The sequence below is a fragment of the Cyrtonyx montezumae genome, unplaced genomic scaffold (assembly GCF_038088225.1).
Source record: "Cyrtonyx montezumae isolate F1298 unplaced genomic scaffold, pur_monq_1.0 scaffold_45, whole genome shotgun sequence".
Lineage (NCBI taxonomy): Eukaryota > Metazoa > Chordata > Aves > Galliformes > Odontophoridae > Cyrtonyx > Cyrtonyx montezumae.
Window position 1 is genome coordinate 1,100,589 of NW_027072051.1, and position 20,000 is coordinate 1,120,588.

General features: G+C 67.7%; 4 protein-coding genes across 5 annotated transcripts; 3 read left to right on the plus strand and 1 right to left on the minus strand.

Moving 5' to 3' along the window:
* The first annotated feature begins 490 nt into the window (after positions 1-490).
* ATXN7L2 (ataxin 7 like 2) lies at positions 491-4,916 on the plus strand. Its single transcript, XM_065747566.1, is given in 13 exon segments — positions 491-639; positions 1,440-1,508; positions 1,585-1,689; positions 1,771-1,900; positions 1,997-2,280; positions 2,537-2,619; positions 2,733-2,858; positions 2,860-2,972; positions 3,057-3,234; positions 3,335-3,456; positions 3,760-4,342; positions 4,344-4,595; positions 4,858-4,916. Coding segments are annotated over 13 exon segments (2,184 nt in total). The 5' UTR covers positions 491-515; the 3' UTR covers positions 4,873-4,916.
* Positions 4,917-6,026: 1,110 nt separating this feature from the next.
* On the minus strand, positions 6,027-7,511 carry AMIGO1 (adhesion molecule with Ig like domain 1). The gene is given in 4 exon segments (XM_065747440.1): positions 6,027-6,296; positions 6,298-6,525; positions 6,527-6,586; positions 6,588-7,511. Coding segments are annotated over 4 exon segments (1,476 nt in total). The 3' UTR covers positions 6,027-6,032.
* A 3,225-nt stretch (positions 7,512-10,736) lies between these two features.
* On the plus strand, positions 10,737-12,890 carry GPR61 (G protein-coupled receptor 61). The gene is made up of 2 exons (XM_065747484.1): positions 10,737-12,035; positions 12,846-12,890. Exons 1-2 carry the CDS (start codon positions 10,737-10,739, stop codon positions 12,888-12,890), a joined length of 1,344 nt encoding a protein of 447 aa, XP_065603556.1.
* A 91-nt stretch (positions 12,891-12,981) lies between these two features.
* Positions 12,982-19,723, plus strand: GNAI3 (G protein subunit alpha i3). Of its 2 annotated transcripts, none has more exons than XM_065747561.1 (8): positions 12,982-13,141; positions 15,234-15,276; positions 15,370-15,511; positions 15,634-15,791; positions 17,266-17,394; positions 18,694-18,823; positions 18,936-19,089; positions 19,418-19,723. In XM_065747561.1, the coding sequence occupies exons 1-8, from the start codon at positions 13,024-13,026 to the stop codon at positions 19,606-19,608; spliced, it is 1,065 nt and encodes a 354-aa protein (XP_065603633.1). In that variant the 5' UTR covers positions 12,982-13,023; the 3' UTR covers positions 19,609-19,723. The 2 variants fall into 2 exon arrangements, with proteins under 2 accessions (XP_065603633.1, XP_065603634.1); XM_065747562.1 differs by having other exon boundaries at positions 13,085-13,122.
* The last annotated feature ends 277 nt before the right edge of the window (positions 19,724-20,000 follow it).

Consider the following 20,000-nt stretch of genomic DNA (forward strand, 5'->3'; position numbering starts at 1 on the left):
CCCCGCTGCGTGCGGAGGTGGATAAAGGTCCTGGGAACCCGGGTGTGGTGTCTGTGTGGGGCTGTGGGGGGGGCTGTGGGGGTGTATGGCGTCGGGTGTCCTTCCTGTGCGGGGGGGGTGCACGGCACTGCGTCCCCTGCCCCACGTAGCTGTGTACGGCACTGCGTGCCCTTCCCGCCCCATACAGCGGTGCGTTCGGCACCGGACTCCGTGCGGGCTGTGTCGGTCCGGTGCCACGCGGCGCCGTGTCCGAGCGAGGCCGTCCGCCCCACGCAGCGCCCGGATATCCCCGTGGGGCGGCGGGGTTTGGGGGGGGAAGGGGGGGTCACCCCGCACCGCCCCACGCACACGGCCGCTCGGAGCCCCGGGGCGGGGCCGGCGGGGACCGCACCGCCCGTGGGGCCGCGGGGGGGCGCGCGGCGCATGCGCGGGGGCGCGCGCGCGGGGCGGGGGCGGCGGCGGCGGCGGAGGGGGGGGGGGGTGGGGGGGGGACGCGCGCTCCCGCGGCGGCGGCGATGGCGGCGCGTGGGCGCGCGGCGGCGATGGCGGCGGCGGAGCGGCGGCTGCCGAGCGTGGACGAGTTCGCGGGGCAGAGCTGGAGCGCATGGGTGGAGCGGGCCGGGCCGCCCGCAGAGCCGGGTGAGGGGGCGGCGGAACCGGGGGGAGGGGGATCGATCCCGGGGTTGTGTTGGGGGGGGGTTAAGGGGAGAGGGGGGGGGGGGGTCACCGCCGAGCGGGGCCGCGCCCGCAGCCCGCGCCGCCCCGCACCTCCCCGCCCCCGGTCACGGAGAGCAGCGGGCGCCCCGCACCGGGCGGTGGGAGCCGTGCAGCGCGTCCCGCGGCGGTGCGGGGTGTCCGCTACGGCGGGGAACCGCTGCGGGGCGGCTGCGTGGGACTGGGGGGCACCGGGCACCCGGCGTGGCACGGCCAGGAAGCAACGGGGTGCCCGGGGTGACAGGGATGGACGGCACTGGACGCACCGTGCAGCACCACCGCGAGACGGGGCGCCCAGCATGGCACAGCTGGACGGCACTGGGCGCCCAGTATGGCACAGCTGGACGGCACTGGGCGCCCAGTATGGCACAGCTGGACGGCACTGGGCGCCCAGTATGGCACACAGCCGTGCAGGACACCAGTTTCCACACCGGATGGGGCAGTGATGTGGGTGCTGCTGGCACGGCTGGGGGCACACAGCTGTCCCCACGTCCCCGCTCAGCCCACGCGTGGCCGTGGGTCCCCGTGTCCCCAGGTGCATCCCCAGGGCCACACACTGAGCGGTGCCCCACGGTGCTCCCAGATTGTGGGGTCTGTCCTCGGGTCTGATTATAAGCCTTTAATTGTCCTTTTAATTGCTCTGGGAGCAGCGGGTGCGCGGTGCCGGATGCGCAGAGCTGAGGCCGGCACAGCTCAGGACACCGATGATGGGGTTCTGTTCCCAGCAGGGTCAGAGCTGGAGGAGAGCAGCAAAGGGAGCAAGAAACTGGACGCCATGACGCTGATCAAGGAAGGTAAGCCCCCCGTTCTGGGGAGAAAACCCTCCGTTTTGGGGCCCCCCCCGGCACCTGACCCACCTCCACCCCACAGATATGTCCATCTTCGGCCACTGCCCGGCACACGATGAGTTCTACCTGGTGGTGTGCAACCACTGCAGCCAGGTGGTGAAGCCACAGGCCTTCCAGAAGCACTGCGGTGAGCTGGGGGGGGGCGGGGAGCTCTGGGGGGGGGCTTGGGGGGCGATCAGCGGGCTGACGGACGGCTGCTCCCCGGCAGAGCGGCGTCACGGCCCGCTCAGCAAGCTGTACACCAAGTGCCACGCCATCAACGGGCAACCAGCGGGCAAGGCACTGCGGGACAAGGCAGCGGGCGCCCGCAGCCGGGCACAGAAGGACAGCAACCTCTGGTGAGTGGGTGGGGGGTCTCTGTGCCCCCCCCCACACCCCTCCCCTCCATCCCGGTGCTGCCCACCCCCACTCTGAGCGTCCCTGATTCTCCCCAGCTTGTTCATGCCGGTGGTGAACCTGGAGAAGATCCCCAGCCTCCCCAAAGCGGAGGGGCTGAAAGCGGCCCCCAAAACCCCCCCCAAAGCGCCCGCTGCACCGCCCGCCTGCAGCCCCACAGAGCCCCCGGGGAGACCCTCCCCCACGCTGCCTCCGCCACCCAAGGAGCCCCCAGGGGCCGGGGGGGACCCGCTGCCACCCACCGCCAGCCCTGTGCTCAAAGCGGGGGAGAAGGAGCCGGGGGTGTGCAGGCTGCCCCCCAGGACCCACAAGAAGCTGACGCGTGAGTCCCAGGGCGCTGCGGGCCGGGGGGGGCGGGGTATTTTCTGGGGTAGGTAATGGGGCAGTCAGGCACGTCCCTCTGTGCCCCCATGGCACAGCTGAGGGGGGGAGCCTGCAGCGCTGGGCCCCACTGTGGGGCTGGGATCCATGGGGTCCTGCCCTGGGTCCATACACCAGGGCTGGGAGTGCTGCTATGGGGCTGGTGGGGGTTATGGTGAGTGCCCCCCCCCGCATCCCACTGCCTCATGTGCCCGCAGGGAAGGAGTGTGACCTGAACCGGCAGTGCGGCGTGCTCAACCCCGACACCAAGAAGGTGTGCACGCGCCTGCTCACCTGCAAGGTAGCACCACGCAGCCGTCCTGGGGGGATTCTGCCCCTCTGGCAGCGGGAACTGGGGGGGGGGGGGACACCTGGGGGAGGGCCCTCGTGCTGTGACACCCCCTCGCCCCACAGATCCACTCGGTGCACCAGCGGCGTGAGGTGCAGGGCCGCGCCAAGGACTTCGACGTGCTGGTGGCCGAGCTGAAGGCCAGCTCCCGCCGGGACACCCCCAAGGAGAAAAGCCCCCCCAGGAAGGAGCCCCCCTGCACTGAGCTGCCCACCCCCCCCCGCGCTGCCGCAGCCCCCCGCCACCCCCCCTGGTGCATCACCCTGCCGCCCCAGGCCCCCCCACACCCACTGCCCACCCCCCAGGTGAGCTCCCACTGTCCCCCCCCGCCCCCCCAGAGCTGTGCCCCCGATCCCCCCCACCCTTCTCACCGCTCATCTCTGGCGCAGGACTCGTCTCTCCTCCGACAGCGACCCTGAGGAGGGGGACGGGGGGCTCTTCCCCTTCCCCCCCCCCAAGGAGGGGGGCGGTCGGGGGTCCAGCGAGGACAGCGAGGAGGAGGGGGGGGCTGAGGACGCCCACCGCCCCGACTGCCACTACACCGCCCGCCCGCCGCGGCCGCAAGCGGTGAGTTGTGCTGCGTGCCCCCTGCTGCCGTGGGGTGGGGCGTGATGGGGGCGAGGGGGGGGGGTTATGGGGTCTGACCCCTCCCCTATCCCCCCCATAGTTCTGCACCTTCGGGAGCCGCTTGGTCAGCCCGGGCTGCTACGTCTTCAACCGGCGGCTCGACCGCTTCTGCTCGGCGCTGGGCTCCATGCTGGAGCGGCACCTCAGCTCCCACATGTGGAGGTAATGGGGGGGGGGGCCGGGGGGGTGCAGAGCCCAAATGGTGTCGTGCTGCCCTGCGTGCTGGGAGGGACGCAGAGCTGCGGGGGGAGGGGGTGCTGGGGGCTGGGGGCTCCATCTGTGGAAGCAGTGATGTCAGGGGGATCCCATCCGGGGAGGGGCGGAGATTTGGGGGTGAAGTCCCATCCGGGGAATGTTTGGGGGGGGGGGGGGGGGGTAGCACGTATCCAGGGGGGGTCCTACCATTGGGGCACAGCCCTTTGGTGCCCCCCATCTCACCGCCTCCCCCCCCCCCCCCTCCCGCAGGAAGATCCCTCCGGCCGCCGACCCCCAGCTCCTCTCCACCCCGGCCCCCCCCAGCCCCGCCGGCCCCGCCGCTCCGACCCCCCCACCCCACGCACGGACCCCCCCGACACCCCTCGGCCCCCGGGACGGCCGCGTCCCCCCCGGCATCAACTACACCGTGGGGTCCCCGCACGCCGCAGCCGCCTGCAGCCAACCGGAGTGCGGGGGGGGGGGCAGCCAGTCCATCACGTCCCCGCTGCCGGCCAACATCCCCTCGCCCTCCTTCAGCAAGTTGCCTTCCACCAAGGCCAGCAAGTCCTCCCGGGCCAAGGAAGCGGGCGCGGAGCCGGACGCCGTCGCCCGCAAACGCAAACAGCCGCTGGGGGCGGGCGCCGGCCCCCCCTACAAACGGACCTCCCCCGGGGAGGGGGCGAGAAGCAAAAGCCCCGGCTGCCGGGTCTCGGCCCCCCCACCTCCTGCCCCCTCCCACACCGGCAAGACGAAAACCCCCGCGGTGTCGTCGCTCAACGGCTCCGCGTGTGTCGGCGGCAGGGTGAAGCGAGGCCCCCCGCCCCCCCCCCGGCCCGGACTGCCGTTCCCCCCCCCCCGCGGAGCCGCGGGGCTCTCCGCTGCCGCTCGGGGTCGGGGTGCCCCCGCCCCCCCCCCGCTGCATTTCGGAGGACGAGGCGAAGAAGCGCAAGAACTCGGCCACGTACTGCCGGCCCAACAAACCCAAACACTCCGCCCCCCAGCCCCCCCCCGCCCCCAGCCCCGCTCCCCCCGACCTGGGATGCTCCGCCCGCAGGAAGAAACCGGGCACCGCGCTGGGCTTCGAGGAGAAGCGGAGTGTCCTAAAGGTAGGGGGGGGCGGGGGTCCCCCCACGCGTGGGGGGGGAGTTAACGCTGTTATCCGGAGCGTGCTGGGGGGGGGAGAACGGGGGGAGGGGACCCTCGGGCTCAGCACCTACGGAGTGCCCTGAGCGACGCCTGGTCCTGGCGGGGGGGGGGGGAGGGGGAGAGGGTATTGGGGGGTGGGGACAGCGGGGGGAGGGGGACACCGCGGTGATGCGATGGGGGCACCGGCAGCTGACCCCCCCCCCCCCCACCTCCATCCCGCAGTCCAAAGCGCATTAACGGAGGGGTCCCCGGTTCGGAGCCCCGAACCGCCGCCGGGAAAACGCCGAAGGAAACGAAACCGCCGAACGCGGGGAAGAGAAAACCACCGAGAAAAGGAAAAAAAAAGGGGGAAAAAATGAATGATGATAATAATTCCGACAAAAGAAAAGCGTCAAAAGCTCCAGAAAAATACCTCAAGACTCTGATCCTGTTCCGCTGCTGCTAAACCCACCCCCGGGGAGGGGGTCCCCGTGCGGGACCGTCCGCGGGTATTTATAAGGATTCCTATCGCCGTTCCGTTCCGTTTTGGGGTTTTTTTGGGGTTTTGGGGTTTTTTTTTTCGGTTTTTTTTTCGGTTCGTTTCTTTTTAAAAAAAAAAAAAAAGAAAAGAAAAAAAATAACGGAAAAAAAAAGAAAAGTTGGTGTTGTGTGGGTGCACCGTGGGGGGGTACGGGGCTCGGGACCCACGTGTGGGGTGTGGGGTCCAATGGGGAGGGCGGGGGGGGGTCCTGTCCCGGTCCGGTTGTGCTAAGCCCCGCCCGCTGCGTTTGACCACGCCCATCCCGTCTGGCCCCGCCCCTTTGTCGGGACCCCTCCCCGGGCGGAGGGTCGCGGGGGTCCCGCGGTGTCGGTGCGCTGTGACACGCGAGTGGGGAGCGCACGTTTCTTTATTGTCACCGATGCAGCAGCGCGGCGTGGGCTGAAGCCGGGGGTGCGGACACGGGGGGGGAGGGGGAGCTGGGGGGCACGGCCCTGGGGGTCGGGTATGGGGCCACCTTGGCATCCCCCCGTGTTGGGGGCGGCTGTGTTCTCCTCCCCCCCACCCAGGGCGGCCCCCGAGGTGGGGGTGGGGGGGGGTCTCAGGTTGTGCTGTGGCACAGAGGGAAGGGGCTGCACCCCGGGGACAGCTGTGCCCCGTGTCCCCTCCATGGGGGGGGGACGTGTTTCCCGGGGGGGCGGGGGGGGGGTCATGCGTCACGATAAACATGCGGGAGGCAGCGCTGTGCGGGGGGGGGCATCCACGCAGCAGGGACCCCCGTGTGCTTGGGTGCTGTCACCAGTGGGGGTTCCCACGGCACCCGGACCCCCCCGCAGTCCTCACGTCCCTTGTGCTCTGCAGAGCCAGAAGGAGAGGGGGAGGGGAAGAGGGGTCCAGACCGTGCCCTCCCCCCCCCCAACTAAACCACGATGGGGGTGTCGGAGAACACCGAGCTGACCGAGTCCGGATCCGACACCTTCCTCTGCGCCCGGGGGCCCTCCCTCGGTGCCCCCACCACCGCCGCCACCGGTGGGCTCCCCCCAGCTTTGTACCTCCCGTTCTGCCCCCCCGGCGCGGCGCGGTGCCCGCTGCCTCGGGCCCTGGGGGGCGGGGGGCCCTCCCCAGCAGCGTGGTTGGGGGTAGCGCTGAGCACGGAGGAGTTGAGGCTGTCGTCGCGGGGGGGGGGCGGGCGATTTGTCGGCGTGGCGGCAGCAGCAGCGGCACGGGGTGAGGTACAGGTAGATGAGCACCAGCACCACGCTGAGGATGCAGCCCACCAGCGTGGTGTAGGCGGTGTTGAGGCCGTCGTGGGGGCCGTGCAGCGTGAAGTTGTGCACCAGCAGCTCCACGTACAGCGTCTCGTTGAAAGCCGGGCCCGACACCCGGCACGCGTACGTCCCGCCGTCCTCCGCCCCGCAGCGCCCGCAGCTGCAGGCTCCCGTTGGCCAGCACGGCCGCGCTGCCGTTGCCCCCCCTCCTCCGTCACCCTGTCCCCCCCCGGCGTCACCCAGTGGCGGCCGTGCGCTGCCCGCAGGCGGCTGTCGCAGCCCAAAGTGACGCTGTCCCCCACGTGCGCCTCCAGCACGGCCTCCCGCGCCTCGCTGCAGTTGAGCATCTCCCGCGATCCCAACGCCAAAATGGGCACGGCCGCCCGGCCCGGTGCCGCCGGCAGCTGGCAGCGCAGCTCCTCCTGGAAGTCCAGCACGGCGCTCAGGCGGCGGCGGCGGCCGCGGGCCACGAGCTGGAACAGGGGGCAGTCACAGAGCAGGGGGTTGGCGTGCAGGTAGAGGCGGTCTCGCAGCCACGCGGGCAGGGCCTGCAGCTCGGAGGACGGCAGCGCACGCAGGCGGTTGGAGGAGAGGTCGAGCAGGGAGAGCTGCGGAGGACGGCTGCCGTCGCGGAGCAGCTCCAGCGGGAAGCGGGCGATGTGGTTGCGGCCCAGGTAGAGCTTGCGGAGGCGGCCCAGGTTGTCGAAGGCGGCGCGGTCGACGGCGGAGATCTCGTTGTTGTAGAGCAGCAGCACCTCGAGCTCGGGCAGGTCGCTGAAGAGGTTCTCCTCCAGCGCCCGGAGGCGGTTGGAGGACAGGTCGAGGTGGCGGAGGTGCGGCACGTGGGCGAAGGCCTCGGTGGAGACGAAGGCCAGCCCGTTGTGCGCCAGCAGCAGCGCGTGCAGGTGCTGCAGGCGGCCCGGCGCCCAGTCGGCCCGCAGGCGGCTCACGTTGTTGTGGCTCAGGTCCAGCACGGCGGTGAAGCGCGGCAGCGGCGCGGGCACGGTGCTGAGCGCGGCCTGGGAGCAGCTCAGGATGTTGGAGGCGCAGACGCAGCGTGCGGGACAGCTCCCGCCCGACGGCACCGCCAGCACCGCCAGCACGGCCAGCACCGCGCCCGGCCCCGCCATGGCCGCCGGCAACGGGGACGCTGCGGGGCTCCGCTGTCACCGCATGCAGAGGGCCGGGGGGGGGGGGGTGGGCGGCGGGGTCACGGCGCGTGGCGCCGCGTGGCTGCGGTCACCGCTGGCATGGCACGGCTGCGGGGCCGCCGCTGCTCGAGGGGTCACGGCGTCACACCGCGCGGGCTTTGGTGACCCGGCGGCACTGCGTGGGGTGGCTCCGGCCACGCACCGTCAGCCGGTGCCGCACTGTCCGCGCTCCGGTGGCCGCAGCACGGCGCGGCTTTGGTGCCCCGATGTCACTGCGGGGCCGCCGCTGGCACGGCACCCGGTGGGGGGGGGGGGGGGGCGGCCGCGTCCCCGCTGTCACGTCGCGCACCGTGGGGCGGTTCCGGGCCCCCTCCGCTCCCACCCGCCGCTCCGGGCCCGGTACCGCCGCACCACGTGACCCGGCCCCGCCCCCCCGCGCCCGCCGGAGGATGCTTCCCCACCCCCTCCCCCCAAAAAACCCCGGGTATTACCGGAGCCCGCAGCCGCACCGAGGCGAAACGAGCCGAGCGGAGCCGAACCGCGCCGGAACGAGCCGGGCCGGGCCGGAACGAGCCGAACCGAGCCGAACCGAGCCGGGCCGGGCCGGGCCGGGCCCCGCACCGCGCTGCAGCGCCGGGACAGCGCTCAGGGGGCGGGCCCGGCGCGGCGACCCCTGCGCACGGCGCGTCCCCATTGGCTGCCGCCCCGCAGCCCTCAGCCAATCACGGCGGCGTCCGCTTAACCCCTCGGAGCCCGGCCCGGCCCGGACCCCGTCCTATTTCCGTCCCATCTCTGTCCCTATCCCATCTCAGCCTCTATAGCCATCCCCATCCCACCCCACCTCTATCCCATCCCCATCCCCCTCCTCATCCCATCCCATCCCCATCCCCACCCCCATTTCCATCCCCATCTCTCTCCATGCCATCTCCATCCCCGTCCTATTTCCACCCGTTCCCATTTCTGCCCCCATCCCACCTCTATCCCTGTCCCCATTTCTATCCCTATCCCAACACCATCCCCATCCCCCCCCCCAAACCCACACCATCCGTGCCGAGCCCCCACCCCTGCCGCGCTCCCCTCTCAGTGAGACCATCCCCAATCCCGGTGCCACCCCACTCTGGGTCCCACCGAGGGGCTCCCATGGGTGCCGGGGGGGGGGGGGAAGGGCCGCCCTCCCCCTCCACGTGGCTCCGCCTCCCGGGGGTATTTTTAGCCGCAAACATTTGTGCCACATTATTATTTCTTTTTCTTTTTTTTTTTCGGGTCCAAAATTAGAGGGAAAGGAACGGAACAAACAGCGCCGCGATGATGCGGCGTTTTATTCGCGGGGGGGGGGGAGGAGGGCGGCGAAGGGGGGGATGCAATTAAAGGGGAACCCCTGCAGCGTGGAGTGGGGCGTCCCCAGGGTGCCCCCCCTCTGCGCTGCCCCATGGCTGCCCCCCTTTCCCCCCCCCCGGCGCTTGGAGGGGATTTCTGTCCGTCCTTCGGTCGCCCTCAATTTTTCTGCTGTAATCCGGGCGCTAATCTCTGCCCTGCATCACCCCACCCCTCCCCCACCCCCCGCCCCACACGTGGGTGCCCCGCAGACCCTTCACCCCCTCTCTCACCCCCGCTGTGGGTCGGGCAGTGCTGTGGGGCAGTTCGTTGTTGGGAGCGCAGCCCCCCTCCCTCCATGCACTGGGGAGTGTTCCCCATACCCACACACTCCCTCTGTCTCCCGTGGGGCTGCCCCCTCCCAGGTCCCCAGAGCCCCCACACCCCCCAGAAGGGGGCAGTGCCCCCGTGTCCCCCCCACCCTAAACCCCATCCTCACAACGACGCACCCAGGCCCACAGTGACTCCCCCATCCCCACACTGCCCCCCCACCCCCACATTAACCCCCCCATCCCCACAGTGACTCTTCATTGTCACAGAGACCCTTCCATCCCTATGAGGACCCTCTCGTGCCCGCAGCGACCCTCCCCATCCCCGAAGCAACCCCCCCATCCCCACCAAGACCCCCCAGCCTCACTGGGGGTTACTGGGCACGGCGATGCCGGGGGCTGTGAGCAGCCCGCATCCCTCCCCCGATCCCACCCCACCCACCCCATCCCCTGCGGCCGTTGGACGCAGTCACTCCCCCCACCCCCCCCGTCGCGGTTGTCCCCCCCCCGGGCCCGGTTCCCCCGTTCCACCGCGGCCCTCTCTGGGGCCGGGGGCTCCCGGGGCGGTGCGGCGCGGGCGGGAGGCGTTAGGACCCAGCAGCCGGGCGGTGCGGGAGCATCCCTCGCCGCAGCGGCTCCAGCACCGGCCCCGGCCCCGAGCATCCTCGCCCGGCCCCGCTTCGGGCCCATGGAGCCCCCCCCCGGTAGGTGCGGCGGTAACGGCGGAGCGATGCCCGGGGTGCGCGGGGTGGGGGACGGGAGGGTGGGGGGGGGTTCCCGATGGGTGGCAGTGCGGGGAGGGGGCACCCCCTGTGCCCTCATCCATCGCTGCGCTCGGGGATCCCCCCGCACCCCGCGGAAGGAGACCCCCCCCACCTCCCCGGGTGGGAATGAGAGGGCGGGGGACTCCGGGGAGGCCCCCCCATGTTCCTGCTCACCCGGCGACATCTTTATAGCTTTTTCTGGGGGGTGGCACCCGCCGGGGAGGGGATGGGGAGCGGGGACCCCTCAAAAGCAGAGGGATCCCCAGGGTGGTCCTGGCACAGCCCCACGCGGTCCCTGGGGTCTGGGTAGGGGTGCAGCTGGGGCGTTTGGGGCTGAAACCGTGGAGTTCGGGGCTTTTTGTTCCAGAATCGCCCATTTTTGTCAAGGCAGTGGGGTTTCCCTTGATTACAGAAAATGGGTTTGGGAGGGGGTCGTAATGCAGAGAGACCCACGTGTGCTGAAAACAAGGGGGAGTGGGGGGGCCGCGCCTGGAGGCCACAGTGGAGCTGAGACACCCACCGGGGGTCTCATGGGGCCCATTTGCCCTGATATCCCCTCCGTGCCACCCCACCGTGCCACCCCTCCGAGCCCCCCGCTGACTGCTCCCCTTCCCCACAGCCCCACGTCTCTGCCCGGTGGACACGATGAAGGAGAAGAGCGGGGCCGGGGGGCACCCCTGGGTGCACTGAGCACCGCAGCCCCCACCCCACGCCGGGGCAGCCGCAGCCACCGTGGCACCCAGCGATGCCCCGCGGCCCCGCGCTGCCGGCCCCAGTGATGGGCGATGGGCCACAGCATGGAGCCCTCCCTGCCCGCCCCGTGGGGCTGGAACGGCTCTAGGGCAGCACGGGCGCTCCAGCCCTCTCCGAGCCCCATGCCCCCCAACGGCACGGCCGACAGCAAGCCCAAGGACGTGGCCTCCAAATCGGTGGGGCTCTTCTTCATGCTGCTCATCGACCTGACGGCCATCGTGGGCAACGCGGCCGTCATGACGGTCATCGTGAAGACGCCGGCGCTGCGCAAGTTCGTCTTCGTCTTCCACCTGTGCCTGGTGGACTTCCTGGCCGCGCTCACCCTGATGCCGCTGGAGATGCTGTCGGGCTCGGCCGTGTTCGACAGCCCGCTGCTGGGCGAGGCCATGTGCCGCGTCTACCTGTTCCTGAGCGTCTGCTTCATCAGCATGTGCATCCTGTCCATCTCCACCATCAACGTGGAGCGCTACTACTACGTGGTGCACCCCATGCGCTACGAGGTGCGCATGACCGTGGGGCTGGTGGTCTGCGTGCTGGTGGGCGTCTGGCTCAAGGCCGTGGCCACGTCGCTGGTCCCCGTGCTGGGCTGGCTGTCCCCCGAGCGCCCGCCGCCCGCCGGCCGCTGCTGCTCCTTGCAGTGGAGCCGCGGTCCGTACTGCAAGTTCTTCGTGGTCTTCTTCGCCACTTTCTACTTCCTCCTGCCCCTCCTCATCATCGTGGTGGTGTACTGCAGCATGTTCAAGGTGGCGCGGGTGGCCGCCATGCACCACGGCCCGCTGCCCACCTGGATGGACACCCCGCGCCGGCGCTCCGAGTCGCTCAGCAGCCGCTCCACCATGGTGACCACGTCCGGGGCGCCCCGCACCACCCCGCAGAGGACGTTCGGCGGGGGCAAGGCGGCCGCCATCCTGCTGGCCGTGGGAGGACAGTTCCTTTTCTGCTGGTTGCCCTACTTCTCCTTCCACCTCTACACGGCACTCAGCGCCCAACCCTTGGCGGGGCCGGCGGCCGAGACCGTGGTCACCTGGCTGGGCTACTTCTGCTTTACCTCCAACCCTTTCTTCTACGGGTGCCTCAACCGGCAGATCCGCGGCGAGCTGGGCCGGCTCCTCACCTGCTTCTTCAAGCAGCCGCCCGAGGAGGACCTGCGCCTGCCCAGCCGCGAGGGCTCCATCGAGGAGAACTTCCTGCAGTTCCTGCAGGGCACCGCCCGCCCCGCGGAGCCCCCACCGCCACTCGGCACTCCCGGCCCCAAGCGGGACCCGGCACCCATTGATTTCCGCATCCCGGGACAGATCGGCGAGGACGCGGCCGAGGGGCCGGAGCGGTGCGGGGGGGGACGGGTTCTGTGCACACAAAGCGGAGCTGTAGCAGTGTCCCCATGGGTGGTGGCTCCGGGTGCAAACACGGCTGAAAGGGCAGAGCTGGTCTGCGTGCATCGCTGCGGGGATGGGCCGCCATCAGCCCTGGGGGGGGGACAGCGGGTTTGGGGGCTTCCATGTTGGGTTGGGGTCGTCCGTGTTGGGTTTGGGTTCTCCCCATTGGGTTGGGGTCCTCCATCATATTGGTTTGGGGTCCTCCACATTGGGTTGGGTTCTTCCATGTTGGCTGCGGTCCTCCACGTTGGGTTTGAGTCCTCCACATTGGCTTGGCATCCTACACATTGGGTTTGGGTCCTCCCCGTTGGGTTGGTGTCCTCCACGTTGGGTCGGGGTCCTCCACGGGAGGTCTGGGGCTTGAACACCAAGGTTGTGATCCCGGCACTGGGTCCGGGGCCTTGGTACTGTGGGAATAGGGCCGCAGCACGTGGCCTGGAAACTCACAGAACTGGTTCCGGTGCCAGAGCTCTACCCGCTCCCTGGGTGCCCGCCCATGGGTGCTGGGTTCTGCCCATCCCTCTCGTGGTCCTGGGATTGTGACTATCAGCCTGGGGAAGGGGCTGCCGGGGTGTGGGGGGGGGGGGGGCTGCAGCCCCACTGCCCCACCCCCTCACCCTACACGGCCCCGGGACCGCGGGGTCTCGTGGCACCCCACCCTCTGAGCTGGGGCGCGTTAGGCCGCGCTGTCCCCTTTAAGACTACATCTCCCATCGCGCCCCGCTGCACCGAGGCGGAAGTGCCGCGAGCCCCCATACATCCCATCATGCACCGCAGCCCCGAGGCGGAAGTGCGGCGCTTCCCGGCGTGCCCCGCGGGTAACGGTCGCGGCGGGCGGATATCCGGCGCCGCCCGTGCTGAGGGAGAGGCGCGGTCGCGTTTCCCTGCGTCCCGTTCGGGCCTTTGTCGCTCCGCTCCCGCTCCCGGTCCCGGTCCCGGCCCGGCGGCCGCCGCCATGGGCTGCACGCTGAGCGCCGAGGACAAAGCGGCGGTGGAACGGAGCAAAATGATCGACCGCAACTTGCGGGAGGACGGCGAGAAGGCGGCCAAGGAGGTGAAGCTGCTGCTGCTGGGTGAGGAGCGGCCGCCGGGGACGCGGGAGCTCCGTGGGGGTCGGCCGGGCCCGTCCCGGTGGGGCGGGATCCCCCGCTCCTCCTCCTCCCGGCGGTGCTTCGTTTCCCCGTTGGTTGCGCAGTCGCTCTCGGCCGCCCGACCCTCTCTCGCTCTCAGTGGGACGGGTGTGGCTTTGTGGGGGCAGCTCGGCTCTGGTGGGGCCCCGTCTGCTGGGCTGAGTCCGGGCCCGGGGCCCCCGGCACAGAAGGAAGGCACGGAGCTCGTGGAAAGGATCTGGAGGAGGGGCGCTAAAATCAGAGTGCTCGAGCACCTCTGTATGAGGGAAGTGGTGGATAATGGCACGGGCACAGCGTGGCAGCACAGCCAGGCCGGATGGAAACGTTCCTGAGCTGCGTGCGTTGTTTGATGTTGTGGATAAGCAGTGTCTCTGGTCATGAATTTGTTGCCAGAGCTCGCACGGTGCTCCGTGTCCGCCCTCTGTTCCGCTTCGGGCTGAGTGGGTGGGGAGGGGGGCAGGTTGTGCTCACACACAGTGCTGAGCTCACAGGAGCACTCTGAGCCCCATCCCGTGCTGAACACGGTCCCGTTTCTCCACTCCCCCGTTGGGGCAGTGCAGCTCTGTGGGGTTTTGCGGCCAGGATGAGAGCAACCCTCTGTCCCATGGCTGTGGGAATGGCTCTGCTCTTCTCTCAGCAGATGCTCCCTCTGCCTTTGTGGTTTCTCGGTGGGTGTTTGGTCACCACCCTGATGTGTGTAACCGTCCCTCCCCACTGCACCGGGGGCAGCTGTGCAAGCAGGGAGCACTGTGGGGGCCTTGTGGGGTGTCAGGGGGACGCTGTGGGGTGCAGCTCTGCGTGGACACCCTTAAGAACTTGGGCTGCTCTCCTCCTGCATCCCCTCTGTCTGCAGAGCTGCGCTGTGGGGTTGGCCCACGCGGCCCTGAGCAGTGCTGGGGCTTTGCTTTGGTTCTGACTGTGGGGGAAAGCAGCTGTGCTCGGTTTGTAGGGTTGGGGGGGTTGGGGTTTCTCCTTTTTTTTGTGCGAGAAATGATGTTGCATTGTTGCATCCATCAAAGGCTTTAAAACAAACAAACAAACAAGAGCCTCGGGGATGTTGGAGCGGTTTGCATCACTTGGTGCTGCATCCCAAATGCACACACAGCCCCAAAACCACACACACACACATACACACACACCCTGGGCTGTGCCCTGGGGGTGGGAGCACGGGGCGGTGCGAGCTGTGTCACACACTTGGCACTGCTGCATGGGCTGGGGGGGAAACCCACACCCTGTCAGCCTGCCCTGCAGCAGGTGAGGTACTGTGGGGGGGGGATATGGGGTCTGCTCTCTTCCCCCCTCCCAGGGCTTCAGCCCTGGTGGTTCCTGTGGTGAACCTTCAACTCGTGTACAAACTGTGGGGGTTCAGTGTTAAGTGCACCCCGTTATCCATCGCTGTTTGGGTACCACCCTGAGCTGGGATGTGCTCTGTGTCGCTCTGCTGAGCTCAGCTGGCGGGGTCTCCTCCTCCCTGGACGTGGCAGGGTTTTGTCCTCAGGGGCTGCGATGCTGGAACCCTTCGGCCTCAGCTGAGGGCGGATGGGTTTGAGGTGTCCCTGCACGGCTGAGCTCGGGAGCTCCTTCAGCCCTGGGGACTCTGTGAGGTGTGGGGCTGACCCTGGGGGGCTGTGGGATGAGTGGGGGGAGCCCTGCAGTGCTACTCTGGGGGGTTTGGGCTGGGGGGTCCCTCCCAGCCCTGTGACTCCCGGGGGTGTTCCTGGCACTACCAGGTACTGGGTGCTGGCGGTGTGGTTGGAGCAGGAAGCCGAGCCCTGCTGCTGCTGACTCAGGCTGAGCTGCTGCTGCAGGCCCAGGCAGGTCTGTTCTGTGCTCAGCTGTGGGGCGGCCCGGGTGTGGGGTGTGGGGCGTGGGCTGAGTGGATGGGGGTCATCCCTGGGCTGAAACACCTCAGGCTGCTTCCCCTGGGTCGGTGCACTCCTGTCGCTGTGTCAGAGATCTTCACCCCAGTGTTTCTGCAGAGAGGCACTCCCTGCTGTCCCCACCTCGCTGACCACGCTGTGTTTGTGCCTTTCAGGTGCTGGGGAGTCTGGCAAAAGCACCATCGTGAAGCAGATGAAGTAAGTGGGAGTGGAGGCAGCGTGCAGGGTCTGCTCTGCCCGCAGTGCCCTCCTGGTTCTTGGCTCTGGATTGAGGGCTTGGTTTTCTTCCAGGATTATTCACGAGGACGGCTACTCGGAGGAGGAATGCAAACAGTATAAAGTGGTTGTCTACAGCAATACCATCCAGTCCATCATTGCCATCATAAGAGCCATGGGAAGGCTAAAGATAGACTTTGGGGAAGTTGCCAGGGCAGTAAGTATTTCCCTCAGTGTGGGGCTGAGCTGCGTTAACGAGCCCTGGAAGTTCAGTGAGCCCCACTCACAGTGGGGGTGCAGCAGTGGGAGGGGCCTGATTTACCCCCCTTTTCCCTGCAGGATGATGCCCGCCAGCTCTTCGTGTTGGCTGGGAGTGCAGAGGAGGGGGTGATGACAGCCGAGCTGGCCGGCGTGATCAAGCGGCTGTGGCGGGATGCAGGCGTGCAGGCCTGCTTCAGCAGGTCCAGGGAGTACCAGCTCAACGACTCTGCTTCCTAGTAAGAGACCAGGGCCATGGAGGGGCAGGAGATGTGGGGGTCAGGGGCCATGGGGGGGGGGCAGGGGCTGCGTGCGCTGCCTGCAGGCACGGCTTGGCTCCGGGCTGCTGCTTTCTGGAGCTGATCCACATCCCTGTGCCCCCTCCCTGTGCGTGGGGTTGGGAGAGCACAGAGCGTTCCTTGTTCTGCCCCGAGTGAGCGTGGCACTCTGCTCGTGGTGGAGGAGCGACGTGCTGCCCCGTGAGAGCAGATGGCAGCAAGCTCCCAGTTTAACTCCCAAACTGGTGAGGGCCCGTTTCCAGCACTGGGCTCTCCAGGCCCACGTTCACTTTGCTGTCCTCCCTGGCAGCCCTCGCCGTGCTCAGCTGAGCTGCAAACCTCCTGCCTTTGTGTTCAGCAGTTCCTCACCTCAGCATTGCTTCTTTTGGGGCGAGTCCCAGCTCGGCTGCCTGAACTGGAGCACCTCAGTGGAGGATCCTGAGCTCAGATGGAGGGAGCTGAGCGGACAGGAGGAGCTGTCCTGAGCCCCACGCAGCGTGCAGGGGGGGGGAAAAAAGTTGAGAATGACGGAGAAGAGATGGAATAAAGAGACGTGGGGGAGAAAGGGGGAGGCGTGAGGGCTCTGTTGGGTCTGGGGCTGCAGGAGGAAGGTGCTGAGCCGCGGGCAGGGCAGGGGGAAGGCTGTCATCCTGCTGTGTGCCTGAGCCTGGCTGCCCTCAAAGGCTGCAGTTTATCCGGGTGTGCTCCGTGCTGTGCAGGGGCTGTGCTGTCACCCGTTGGCCTTCCTGACATCCACTTCCATCTGAACACCACAGCAAAGCTTCAAACAGCTCCGTGCTGCAAGCTGGTCACCAAGTGAGCAGAGAGGAAGTGCTGCAGAGTGCAGGCAGGCAGCTGAGCCCCCAGCTGCTCCTGCACCCAGCTCAGCTGCTACTGCAGCCCCGAGCACCTTATCAGTGCTGCACCCTCAGCTCCCTGTGCTGGAAGGGTGTGTGGCTCGGGCAGCCCCGGGGCACGCGGTGTTTGCCAGATGCTGTTGGAGCATGGGAAGCAGCTGGCTCTGTAAGCAGGGTGCACGGTGGGGAAGCAGTGCTGCAACCTCAGTGCAGGGAGGAAGCCTGGTGGCAGAGTGCAGAAGGGGTGCTTCAGGGAGCTGCTGCTAGCGGTCCTGGAGCTGCTCCACGGGAGGGTTGCAGGGCTGCAGGCTGCACCTGGAGGGCAAGGAATGCTCAGAGCCACCCTGCTCTGACACAGCTCCTGCGCTGCTCCCCACACCCCACACACAGGGTGGGGGTGAAAAATTAAAACAACCCCCCCTGGGGGTGACCCACGGGGCCCCGTGCCTGTGTGTGGGGTGTGTGTTGTGGGGAGGGTGAATGCACCCAGGGATTGCTTCCTTCTGCAGTCCATAAAAGATTCATAGTGGGAGTGTGGCCCGAAGGAAAGCGCTCCTTGTGTTGTGCCCCTGCTGTAGTTACCTGAACGACTTGGATAGGATATCCCAGCCGACCTACATTCCGACCCAGCAGGATGTGCTGCGCACCAGGGTGAAGACGACGGGCATCGTGGAGACACACTTCACCTTCAAGGACCTCTACTTCAAGTAAGCAGAGGGCGCCGTGTCCCGTGGGTGCTAAGGGGGGGTGGGGAGGACCTGCACCCCCAGCGAGGTGCAGCCCAGCAAGGTGCAGCCCAGCCTCTGCCTCCTGTGTGCTGGCACCACTCTCTGGTTTGACTTTTCTTTGCCTTCTTCTGTTCTTTTCAGCTGCTTTTATGCGGGACTCGCAGACACAGGTACTGACTGCTTGTTTACAGGATCAGAACAACAGCAGCAAACACTAAAAGGACACTGACTCGTGGCTGCTGAGCGGGAGTGTGACCCCTTTGTGTGCCATGGGAGATGAGGGCTGTCCACGAGGACCCCGTGGGGCGGCTCTCGGGAGCTCTGCATCCCACCCATCTCCCTCAGCATCCCTTGCAGTGCCACTCACACTGCTGCCTCTCACCCTGCAGCACTGCAGCGAGCTCCCTGCCCTCCCTGAGCCACGTCAGCACTCCTGCTGTCCCCGTCCCAGCAGGCAGCCCCAGCCCTGGCTGTGGGAGAGCACGGTGCTGTGTTGCTTGCGAGCTCCCCTCGTCTCTGTGTTTTCAAGCTGTTGTTGCTCCAAGCCTCTAAACAAGCATTTGTTGGCTTACTGTTAGCTTGTGTTTGCGAGAGCTCCAGCAGAAACCCCAGCGTTGCTCGTAGGGCGTGGTTTGCTTGCATGTCCTTCAGGGGAGCAGCAGTGAGCAGGAACGGTTTTACAAGTGCCTGAACGCTCCGTGGATGGGTTTGAGTTGTCAGGGATGCTGTTTCCTTTCCGGTGTGTTGGTGGCGGAGCTCAGCGAGCAGCCCAGCTCCGTGCAGACATCTCCCTGCTCCCTTCTGCCCAGTGGGATCTGCCTTAAATAGCAGAGGGCAGTCAGTCGTGGCTCTGTGCATTGACATCACTGCGTGGCGCTGCTTCTGGCCCACGTGGAGCCCTCTGTGTGTGTGTGTGTGTGTGTGTGAGGCTGTGCAGCTGCAGCACCTCTCCTTCTGCGTTGATCCTTCCCTGGTGCTCCGGAGGAGGCTTTGTTGGGAGTGGTGTAAAGGAAGCGGAAGAGCTGAGCGTGGGTGGGTGTGCGGATCAGTGCTGAGGAAATGGAGGCAGGGAACGAAACGAGCACAGCCCGGACCACGAGCTCCTCCTGCCAGAATGGGCTGAGGAGAAACAGCCCCGGGGGAGTGGGGGGGTTCTGCTGCTGGTGTGGTTTCCCCTGCCCCCCCCCCCCTCGCCTGGGGTCCGTCCTTGAGCCTCCCCCTCCTCCCGTGTGTCCGTGGAGCTCTGTGTGCTCTCTGAGGTCGTCCCATGCCCTGCAGGATGTTCGATGTCGGTGGGCAGCGGTCGGAGCGGAAGAAGTGGATCCACTGCTTCGAAGGAGTGACAGCCATCATCTTCTGCGTGGCCCTCAGCGATTACGACCTCGTCCTGGCTGAGGACGAAGAGATGGTGCGTCCTGGGGGGGACCCTGGGCTTGGAAGCAGAGCTGGTGCTCCACTGCCCGCCCCCCCCGGTAACTCTGCTCTGACGCACTGCCCTCGTGGCTCACTCCGCCTTTCAGAACCGCATGCACGAGAGCATGAAACTGTTTGACAGCATCTGCAACAACAAGTGGTTCACCGACACGTCCATCATTCTCTTCCTGAACAAGAAGGACCTCTTCGAGGAAAAGATCAAGAAAAGCCCGCTGACCATCTGCTACCCCGAGTACACAGGTGGGGGGGCTCGCTGTGGCTCCTGGCCCCGCAGCCCTTGGGTGCGTGGTGGGCTGCACAGCCCGGCCCTGTTGTCTCAGGGGGGAGGTGGTGGTGCACAGCCCGGGGGCTCTGATCCCTCCCGTGGGCTCTGATCCCTCCCGTGGGCTCTGATCCCTCCCGTGGGCTCTGATCCCTCCCGGGGCTGCGCGTTGCTCTCTGAGCTGGGAGCTTCTGTTGGCAGTGGGTTTGGTTGGAGCTGCAGATGGCTGCAAGCAGCTTAATGGGTGCTTAAGAGATCTGTGTGAGAGCCCGGAGCCGTGCTGAGGCAGGGCTGTGGTCCCTGCAGGCTCCAACACGTACGAGGAGGCGGCTGCCTACATCCAGTGTCAGTTCGAGGACCTGAACCGCAGGAAGGACACCAAGGAGATCTACACGCACTTCACCTGCGCCACCGACACCAAGAACGTGCAGTTCGTGTTCGACGCCGTCACGGACGTCATCATCAAGAACAACCTGAAGGAGTGCGGGCTCTACTGAGGAGGTAACGCGGGGTGGGGGGGCTGGGACGCACCGCAGCCCCCACCCGGAGCAGAGGGCACAGTGCTGCCTGCGGGGACCACGGGCACGGAGCAGCGCGTGGCACCGGCGCCTTCTGTAGTGGGGAGCTGGGGGTGGTGTGGGGAGCGGCTGTGGGGCGGCCCCACAGCCGTGGGGTGGAGCTGTGGGCCGTAGCTTGCTCTCTTCCTTCGGCCACCGCTGCTCTGTTTTTTAAGGGGTTTTGTTTCTGTTATTTTTTTCCGCCGTGAAAACCGTTCCCTTTACCGAACTGTCTCTCTTCCTTTTGCAAACGATCCTCCTTCGGGAAATAAAACCAACGCCGACCCAACCGTCACCGAACTGTGCACCCCCCGACCCCCCCGGGGGACACC

What these genes read in the sequence shown, in the direction of transcription:
- GNAI3 (XM_065747561.1), top strand. Translation starts at nt 13,024, where the DNA reads ATGGGCTGCACGCTGAGCGCCGAGGACAAAGCGGCGGTGGAACGGAGC. An exon ending in CTCAACGACTCTGCTTCCTA is followed by an intron (nt 15,792 to 17,265) that starts GTAAGAGACCAG and finishes CCCCTGCTGTAG; the next exon opens with TTACCTGAACGACTTGGATA. An exon ending in TTCAAGGACCTCTACTTCAA is followed by an intron (nt 17,395 to 18,693) that starts GTAAGCAGAGGG and finishes CATGCCCTGCAG; the next exon opens with GATGTTCGATGTCGGTGGGC.
- GPR61 (XM_065747484.1), top strand. Translation starts at nt 10,737, where the DNA reads ATGGAGCCCTCCCTGCCCGCCCCGTGGGGCTGGAACGGCTCTAGGGCA. An exon ending in AGCGGTGCGGGGGGGGACGG is followed by an intron (nt 12,036 to 12,845) that starts GTTCTGTGCACA and finishes CATGCACCGCAG; the next exon opens with CCCCGAGGCGGAAGTGCGGC.